The sequence below is a fragment of the Montipora foliosa genome, chromosome 12 (assembly GCF_036669935.1).
Source record: "Montipora foliosa isolate CH-2021 chromosome 12, ASM3666993v2, whole genome shotgun sequence".
NCBI classification, from domain to species: Eukaryota; Metazoa; Cnidaria; class Anthozoa; order Scleractinia; family Acroporidae; genus Montipora; species Montipora foliosa.
In genome coordinates this window covers 40,473,527-40,483,526 of record NC_090880.1, presented here as the reverse complement: position 1 = coordinate 40,483,526, position 10,000 = coordinate 40,473,527, and the positions used below count along the sequence as shown (strand labels likewise).

General features: G+C 36.8%; 2 protein-coding genes and 1 long non-coding RNA gene across 3 annotated transcripts in view; 1 reads left to right on the top strand and 2 right to left on the bottom strand.

The window, feature by feature from the left end:
• The window catches only part of LOC137981213 (uncharacterized), a 4,139-nt gene extending 1,397 nt beyond the window's left edge, over positions 1-2,742 (bottom strand). Inside the window, exon 1 of the long non-coding RNA XR_011118557.1 lies at positions 2,005-2,742. This is a non-coding gene — a long non-coding RNA (uncharacterized lncRNA). The remainder of the gene's footprint in view (positions 1-2,004) is intronic.
• The window catches only part of LOC137981211 (arf-GAP with coiled-coil, ANK repeat and PH domain-containing protein 3-like), a 20,178-nt gene extending 14,199 nt beyond the window's left edge, over positions 1-5,979 (top strand). The window contains exons 18-22 of the mRNA XM_068828541.1: positions 342-475; positions 926-1,014; positions 2,909-3,056; positions 3,606-3,680; positions 5,018-5,979. Coding sequence (XP_068684642.1) covers positions 342-475; positions 926-1,014; positions 2,909-3,056; positions 3,606-3,680; positions 5,018-5,116 — 545 coding nt within the window. The 3' untranslated portion in view covers positions 5,117-5,979. The remainder of the gene's footprint in view (positions 1-341; positions 476-925; positions 1,015-2,908; positions 3,057-3,605; positions 3,681-5,017) is intronic.
• A 763-nt stretch (positions 5,980-6,742) lies between these two features.
• Positions 6,743-10,000, bottom strand: part of LOC137981212 (uncharacterized) — a 4,306-nt gene continuing 1,048 nt past the window's right edge. The window contains exons 2-3 of the mRNA XM_068828542.1: positions 9,295-10,000; positions 6,743-9,145 (exon numbers count right to left, since the gene is read on the bottom strand). The exon at positions 9,295-10,000 is cut by the window's right edge and continues 242 nt beyond it. Coding sequence (XP_068684643.1) covers positions 8,278-9,145; positions 9,295-10,000 — 1,574 coding nt within the window. The 3' untranslated portion in view covers positions 6,743-8,277. The remainder of the gene's footprint in view (positions 9,146-9,294) is intronic.

Here is a 10,000-nt window from a genome sequence, read left to right as displayed (position 1 = left end):
CCCAATTTGCAAAGAACTTATTGCTATATTTCTCATCAATTATTGCTTAGCATAATCTTCAGGATTTCCATGGTTTTATGACCAGCAGCAGGCTGCCGCTTGCTGTTGTCATCATCCCTGAAGTGTGAAGGCCCATCTTTAACCGACAGGCTTTTCTGATCGGATGAATTTCAGCTTTGCCTGGATTTTCACATGTAAAAATAATGTTCCATGGCTCGCAGTGCCTGCCGGTTGAAGGTCTCCAATGGTAAATGCACCCACACCAATGAACAAATGTTTTGATCTTTTTTAATGGTACCAGACTCATCTGCTGCCACAAATTTGCTTTGTCTTCCATATAGGACCAGATTGGGCAAGCATTAATCTCGGAATCCTCATATGTATTGAATGCTCTGGAATTCATCGGAGCTTAGGAGTACATGTGTCTAAAGTCAGGTCTCTAACTTTGGACAAATGGGAAGAGCATACTGTGAAGGTGGGTTGTTTTAAATAAATTCAACAATTTAAACACCTTTGGCATGTATTGGTGGCGTGTAGAATGGGCGTGGCTTAGGGATTATTCCACTGCCCAGTATTTTTAGTATTTAATTGTGGATACCATGGGTGAAAATCTAACTTAAATGGTCCCCACCTGGATGTTGTTTTTGGCATTCTTCATTCTTCTTCCACTTGGATTCATAAGTTATGTTTTTATTATTTTCACACACTGTGCAACAAGCTTCAAGCTATAACTATCGTCATGTTTAAAAAGATTTTTGTTTACCTTCTTGGGTTGTGGTTGCCATTATTTTTTGTACATGGCGTTGTGCAAATTTTGGCAAGTTTATATGAACCCCGAGGCATCTTGAGCAAGTCCACATTCTGTTGTGTTGGATTTTGTAAATATGCTGAGCTGTTAAATTATTGTTTTATTTTGTTTCACCAGTACATGGAATCTTTAGGCAATGTTAAAGTCAATCAAATGTATGAGGGCAAGTTGGGAGAATACAAAAAACCCACAAGGGAATGTACAAAGTAAGTTATAATCTTATTTGTGCTTTGTTGTTAGACGGGTGTTAAGTGATGTTTATGATGAATGCAAATTTTCCACCACTGATAAATAACTTATAATACAATAATAAATTTAATAATAAGTAAATTATAATAAATTTAATAACAAATATAGAAATAAATTTACCAATAATAATAATAATTAACAATAATAATAAAGTAAATTATTACTTATTTAGTGCAAATTAAGATTTAAAATATGACCACATGCACTTTACAATAACAACAAGAAAAAAGTAAATAAACTATCAAGTGCAATTATACATACATCTGAAAATAAGTCATAAAAATCATTAAGAATGATCAGGAAAATGACAAAAAGTAAACTAATAATGATCAAATATTATAGGCATCTCAAAATAAAGAGGTTTTGAACATTGACTTCAATTTATTAAAATACAGTTGTAATAATTGTTTGTGTTCCTTATGTTTACTTGTACTGCTTATTCCATACTGAGGGGGCAGCAGCTGCAAACGATCTGTTCCCTGAAATCTTTTTGCAGATGTAATACTGATTGGAGTATTGCAAATTACTTGTTTAAGGACAGTGCCTACTATTGTTATTGTGCATACATTCTTCACATCTCCAGGTGCTCAGGTTTCCGATTGGCAGAGTTTACTAATTAATGCAGGGATATTTTTGCACGGCTTAAAGCTTTGTGGAGAAAGCTGAAGTTAGCAAGTGCTCTTGGTATCCAAAAAGAAAATTGGGGGGTAACCATGCATTTTTCAGAGATAATTAAGTTTCAATTTGGAAAGGAATACCATAGAAATGCTTTGTATTTTAAGAAACGGTCCAGATAAGAACGATAGCAACAACGGCAACGAACATGTTGGAATTCAATTGGTTTGCAAAAAGATGATAACTTTTCTATTGTCTGTACTTACTTCTGATTAGCTTAAACAGCAAAAGTTAACAAAACTTCATAAAAGCAGTATTATATTCATCCTTACTTTCCAACCATCTTCCATCTTTCATCTGGTCTCAGTTTAAATGAATTCCACAGAAATCGTATGTGGGGAACATGTAAAATTGTAAACGTTTCTTGGCTTTTGTTTTCAACTCTTGTGATTGGTCAAAATCTTTTAACACAAAAAAACACCCTTTCAAAGTGGGCTGTAAATGAATTTTATTGCATTAACGGCTTTCCTGTAGGTTTATGCATTCTCTGTGTAAAAATGATAACATTCCTATGTGGGGAAAGCCCTGTTGCCGCATAACAAAGGAAATTGCTATCCACCTTATACCGATCATTACTTAAAGCTTATTACAAAGATTGTTGATTAATTAATTATCCAATTTCCTTTTTGGATTTCAGTAACACTTGTTAACCCATTGACTCCCAGGGGTTCCCCATTGATGAGTAAAATCGTCTGGCGTTAGACAGAGTAAAATACTAAGTCAGACCAGTTAGGCGTCAAAGGGTCAAGATCTACTTTAATCCCTCATATTCATACAACTGCCCAAAAATACCTTTGAATTAGTAAGCAAGATGTAATACAAGATGTCTATAAATGAAAAAGTGAAAGTTTATGTAAATCAGGAAAATGTTGTATTTGTTTCACAAATCATAAATGAGATAAATGATCAAATTTCCAAAAGAAACCACTGCATCACTACTCTAAGTGATTGGCTTAGAATACTCTTTTCTCAGCCTAGTAGAGGCTAAATTAAAACGAATATTAACTTCAATGGTAAGTGACTTCACTGCTTGAGTTTTCCTGCTCCTTATCTCTCTGAATGTATTCTCCTTGCAAACTGCTGTCACAGCATGATGTTTTGTTTGTTTTAGAAAGAAAACTATTTACTGAGATTTCACTGGCCACTTTGTGTTAATCTCTTTGTCTCTTTCCAAAGGGATGAAAGGCAGAAGTTCATTCACTCAAAGTATATTGAGCGGCTTTTCTACATTCCCAAGGAAACAACTGATGAAGAATTTAAACATGTGAAGAAAAACAGACCACCTGGAGAAGATGAAGATGACCTGTTCAATGACTCAGCAGAGGTATGGTCTGTTGCTTGGGTTGTTTTAATGTGAAATCTCATAGCCATACTTAGTTTCTTTTCATTAGGAGGGGGAGTTTGTATGATACAGTTATGAATTTTGCTGAGGTACAATTTCATTCTTACTTACTAATAAGCCTCTTATCAATCTGTATTCATTTAAATGAAACTGGTCTTTTTTCCTCATACAAAATGTGTCGTACTGGTATGAGTTCAATTCTGGTGATTGTATGCGATTGAAAATTATTGTCATAATGGTATCACATGTAATAAATTGGTATCATGCAAATGAATACAGAGTAATAACAGAGAACTGGAGTGAACTCTTTCTCAAATGAAAGATATACAGCATTTATTTACTGCCCTTTCACTGCAGTTACACGCTCATGCCAAATCTATCTATCAAAAGCTTTGCTTTGGGAAGTTTGCTGGCCTATGAGGATTTGCTTTGATGCACCCCTCGATTGCACATCCAAAGGATTAAAATCATAATTACTTAAAAAGAAGGCACTCCTTGACACCATTGTCAACTGTAACTGTTTCCTTTTAGTTCCTTGATTTTCTTCAGCAAAGAAGTCTCAATGCAGCAAGCCCCAGTACCGTCTGCTTGGTGGAAGACTGTAAGGTCTGCAAACAATAAAATTTGATACTTTAATTCAATAAGAGACTTTTGTTCCTGTTATCAACGTTGGACTGGAACTAGTATATTATGAGGATCAACTAGGGGAAATAATTTTTACATTCCTTGTCAATTTCTGCCTTGGGTCATTCATTGTTTCAGCGTAATGTGTCATTCCTTGTTAATTTGTGCCTTGGGTCATTCCTTGTTTCAGCCTAATGTGTCATTCCTTGTTAATTTCTGCCTTGTGTCATTCCTTGTTTCAGCCTAATGTGTCATTCCTTGTTAATTTCTGCCTTGTGTCATTCCTTGTTTCAGCCTAATGTGTCATTCCTTGTTAATTTCTGCCTTGTGTTATTCCTTGGTTCAGCCTAATGTGTCATTCCTTGTTTCAGCCTTGTACATTCCTAATGCAAACCATAGGTGAAAAATAGTCAAGAATGCCTTTACTTTTAGTGCTCGTAAAAAAAATCAGGATTCAATATTAAAAAAAAAAAATCTGAAAGATATGAAAATCTACCCCCCCGCCCCACCCAAAAAAAAAATTGAAGTGTTAAGACTTTAAGAGTGTTTTCAAAAGTAATTTGGCTTCACCCTTTAACCCTCTCATTACTTGTTCACCAAAATGCTTAATTTGGGCGTCTCAGGAATTGAAATGGCAAAAAATGCCCTGAATTAGTTCTCCAGAGCTGAACCAAGTGATTTGTTGACACCAAGATGATGTTGTTGTTTTGTATCTTTGCCAATATAACATTCTACAAACCAAAGGTCAAGTAGCATACAATATCACAAGATTATGACGGGCAAGTATTCCACCTGAAGTGTACCATTTGGTTACCCTGTTCTTCAAGTGGATTGCTTGAGTAAAGGCTGTATTTCCACTAAAATGAACTGGTTGGTTTGCCTGTAGCTTAACGATGAAAAAATCAGCTCTCGTTTTTCTTCACATTTTGAAAGCTAAAAAATGCAGTGTGTGAATGCGGCTTAATTAGTATGCAGCACGAGAGCTTTTGGCTTTCAAATTGTCAAATTCGTGTTCTCCATACTAATTAAGCCGCATTCACACACTGCATTTTTAAGCTTGTGAGTAAATGATGTCACTTTCTCCTCAATCCAGATCACTGAAAGCTTATCAGTCGAAACGGCACCAAGTAATGGCAGACCGTTAAATTTAAAAAGTGGAGTTAAAATAGTCTTCCTCTTGAAATTACTACAAAAAATTCCGCCTATTGAGCAATGAATGCAAATACTTTCGAAATGTGAAGAAAAACGAGAGCTGATTTTTTCATCGTAGTTGCACTTTAAGTGAGTTCCACAAGAATTTTTTTTCCTCTTTTCAACAGGGATGCCCATCTTCATCGGAATGTGTGACTCATAAAGAAAAGTTTGCTTCATCCCAGTTGATTGTCACAGCTGAAGAAGGAGAGGAGAGTGAATGCTAAAAGAGTCCAAAAAAAATTGCAGAATATAATAATTTATCAAGGTGGTCTCAAAACAATAGGAAGTCACAACAACTGGACATCAATTTGAGGATATTTGTTTTTTTAATAGCCAAAGCAAAAATCAAAAGGTGTCTCCTTCATAGGACTACGAAGAGAGATTTTAAGGAATTGCAGCCCTAGTGGAACATGGAAAGCATTTAGAATGTTTTTAGTTTGAGTGGTCGAAGAACATTGTTCCCCACCATGGTAGCTCAATGATGTTCTCTAGCCTACTGGTGAATTTCCTAAACAACCCGACTGCAAAACTCTTAAAGACCCCACATTGTATTTTAGGTTTAGAGAAAAATTATTGAGCATTCCCAGCTGGTTAGGCTAGGATCTACAAAGCGAGTGTTATCCTCCAATGAGACTTGTTGAAGGTTACTGAATGATTTCTTCGCAGTGAACATGTTCCAACAGTTACACTGAAAATTGTTTTGTTTTTTAATTCCAAGTCATTATTTTAAAATTCTCCTGTAACTCAAAAATAGAATACTTGTACAGGACAATGACTGTAGCACCAGGTTTCACTAAATAAATGTACTAACAGGTAACTTGTACATTTAAACTAATGAGAGTAAATACAGCAACTAACTTAATCAGCATAGAGTGTACAAGTGTGAATAATACAGGTTATTTATTTTATAAATTGCCGACTTACTGGATGTGATTTTGCAGAGCTTGTACGCAAACGAATTCTGCACCTTGGCTTTTTCTTTTATCCGGTTGTTAATAATCCTTTGGCAGCATAGCATTGATTAACCAATGAAGTAATTTTTAGAATAAGGAGAGGTATAGTTAATAAATTAAACGATACAAGAACATTTTGTTCGGTTTGATTAGTATTACTCAACCGTCAATAGACCAATTCGGCTAACCTCATTGTTGTACCCAATTCAAATCTCTAGGGGTTAAGATGCTTTGTGTATTGCATTTGCGTGATAATGTAGCATTCACATTTAAATGATATGGTAATACTTGGAACAAAACGTTTTATTCCCAAAAGATTTGAATTGGGTACAATACTGAGTTAGCCAAATAATTATTGGTCTATTTAGTTTGAGAAGTATGATCAATTCCCTGCGAAAAGATTGTGCTCAGTTTGTCAAGACAGGGTTGTGGTTACATTGGAACAAATTCAGACCAGTATGAAATGTTTGCAGCCATTTGCATGAAACCAGGACAAAAATGCTTGGTGCTTGGTGCGTGGTTTTGGTATGAAATGATGTGTTACCTTATAAATATGTGACTGACCCAAAAGCATACAGGCTTGAAATTTCTGGATCCGGTCTGAGATTTGTTGTGATTTACATGAGAACGGTACAAACTCAGACCGATACGAGAATTTTTCATCTCGGTCCAGCAACCGAGACAAGTCAGTCAGACCGGTCCAAGTTCATTGTCAGGCCAGTCTCATGTAAACGCATAAAAAGAAATGTATGGACGATACGAACTCGTGCCGGTCTGAATTTATCCCGGTCTTGTGTAAATACCCCCTTACTTAGTGATACAAGCACCAAAGACTTTAAGAAAATCGAGATATCAAAGAACCTAAACCACCACAATCACTTCACATGTCCATCAGAGTGATTTTCAAGTAACAACTTTGAGCCACTTTATTTATTTGTATGAGTCGTTACAACAACGGGAAACCACTCTGTCACTTGCTTTAATTAAAGAGGGCTAGAACAGTCACAATCTCAACATGTTTCTTATTATATTTGTTATGTAACTCTGTAAACAAACAACAGTAACAACAACAACAACAACAAACGTTTTCTTGAATTTCTCCTGTCCGAAACAACTTGGGGATCTTAATAAAAGCTCTCAATTTCCGTTGGTCATTGTTTAATTCCACCCTCATGACAATGATTTGATGTAATGTTCTTTGTTCTTGTAAAGTGAATTTAATCCTTTCGGCATGCCAATTTGTCCTCTACATGTATTTAGCATTTAGTATTAGTATTATTATTATTATTATTATTATTATTATTATTATTATTATTACAAAACAAGAGCAGCCAATCATGAAAACTAAAATTAATTTTAAATCACCCCTCACAATAAAGGAAGAAACATTAACACAAATCAAGCAAGTTTGTAATAATTACTTTCAAGAAATGCTTTGCTTCTATTTTAACAGCTTGGCTTGGACATCTTGAGTCTATTTCATCTCCCTAGAGATTGGTTTTCACTACAGATGCAAGCACAAATCCAAAGCAACATCTGCAAACACACTTATTGGCATCTTTTGCCCTTACAATGTGTACTAATGAACAAGACATTATTGAGTTTGCAAATGTTGCTTGTGTTTGCATCACTTAGCCTTACTTAGAGTGTTTTTGACAGGGAAATCTTGTTGTTAGATGTTGATCTTCAGCATTCTAGTAATTTAACAACTCACAGAAAAGATTTCATTAATTAGTAAAATCCAACTAGTGGTCTATTATCAATGCTGCGTTCTGATTGGTTGAGCTACTAGTAGGCTATTTGTTATAGCCCACTAGTAGCGAAAAGCGCCGGCTTTGAAAACCAAAAGAATAATTTAAGTCTAGCTTTAACTAGCGAAAGATGTTTTGTCTGGATATTTTTTTGACCAACTAGTTGGATTTTACTAAAACAATTATTCCTCTCGCCCTCATGGCCTCTGAGTCAATAGCCCATTCGGCCTTCGGCCTCATGGGCTATTGACTCAGAGCCCATTCGGGCTCGAGGAATAATTGTTAAATATTACCCAAGTTAAAATCTAAATCAGAGTGGGATTTCAAAGGATGTTTTGGTAACTTTCAGTGTGAGTGGAACACAGATCCAAATTTTAAAATCCAGATTTATATTTTTCAATTAACAAGCACCTTTAGATATTACATGTTGCCATGGTATTTTATCTGGGTTAGCACTGACCAATGCTGCGAAAAACCTTAACTTCAACTTGTGAGCAGTTTTCCAAGTTTCTACAGTCTTGTTCACTGCTTATTGTTCAACTCAACATCTGCTCCCTTGAGCATTCTTCTCTGCGTAGTGATGTCATAACTATTACGTGTTGCAGGACATGCCCTCTTGTGTTTTTGCAGTCCACTCACAAACAGATGTACCTTGTCACAACATTCACAATAATGATTGCCTTAGTCACATTCAGTGCTATTCACCTTGGCTTTGGCACCTTCAATGAAAGACACAAATTCACATTCAAGTTTTTCATCTGATGTTATTGCCCACAAACAAGCAGAGTAGTGAATGCAACCCACTGATCTAAACACTGTCGACAATGAGTTGCCCTTGCTGCTGATAGAACTAAAAACTGGGTTCCAAGCCATGCAGGACCTCCCAGAGCAAAAGACCTGAGATCGCCAACCACCACCAACTTTGCTTCTTTCAAACCGCACGTGAACAAAGCTTATGAGATTGATTGCTAAACAACTGCTTTGATCATTGTGAAGCTGGTCTACAACAGCAAAAGTTCTGTCAGACACGCATTGCACCAATGGCACACCCTTATTAACACATTGAGTGTTGAGTTCTTGTAAGGAGTCCGAAACATCTTCAGTCATAAATCCACTCGACAGTTTTTCCTGATTAAGTTCTAGTACTCTGGAGCTAGAAATCAATCCCAGACCACAGCACATCTTGGCATGTTCACACAAGAATGTCATTTGCTTGTTTCCCAGTTCCCTTGTTGTCACACAGGGAGGGTGGTCGCACGAATATACATCCTTCAATCTGTTGTCTGGGTCGCTGCGTTCTAGCCATACAAAACAGCGATGGTCTGGACCGACTTTGCTTCTTCGAACGGAAAACACATTTACGACTGAGTTTGATGGGATTTGCAGCTGAACAGCTTGTAAGTGGTGTTTCTTACTCCGACTGAATGGAGGATTAGCTTGATTAATCAGAAAGTTGCAGTATTTACACACCTTGGAACGACACCCAATGAGACTGTGGCAGTTCTGACAAGGCATCACCCCACGCTTAGTAGCATTTCCAGGAAGCATTCTAAAAAGGAATGGGTACAACTGGGCCTCAGAACAGTTCCATCAAAAGAACATAATGGTTTCACTGTTGCAAGTAATAAATGCACCCCACCCACATAAAAGAATAAAAGGTCCCAGTGTAAGAAAAAGATTGACATTATTATAGCCTACCTTAACTGTGACTCTATAGGCTTTGTATCATGGACAATACTTTCCACCACTGCCTCTCTTTTTAATTCAGAATCTACACTCAATCGAATTTCCACCACCGCAGGGCTTTCATCAATGGACTTGGGTCTAATTCTCCTGTACTTCAAGGAGCTTGACATATCATCCTCCACTACAGCATACTTAGTTTTACATCCCCATTGAATGGATGCGGTTGTACTAGATTGAGCATTATCTTTAACTTGGTCAAGCGTACATCTCATTTTCTTCCCATTCTGCTGTGCGAGATGTCCCAAGAACAGTGCAACTGAATTAGCATCACATGCACTCTCTGGACTCCCTACTGGGTCAGTCGAGACCTCCACACGGTCATGATCTTGCATGACCTCGTCATCACCTTCAATCTGTTCGACTTGCTGAGTAGAACCTAGATTTTGTGCGTCTACCTTATTGTCTGATGCTTGAGGTTCAGGCATGACATACACACTGTTGTTTTGATTTTGTACCAAAAGAGTGTGAATAAGATCTTGCAGACTTGTGTGATAATCCCTTTTTCCTGCTGAAAGATCACTGTTATTTGCTTGCGTCATTCCTGTGTCCATACTTTCCCCAGAGCGATTATTTCCCTGGGACTCTGGCTCGTAACTTTCTACAGAGACAGCTTCTGAGTCTTCCGTGACCTGTTCAGAGACAACTTCGTCTGCTGATG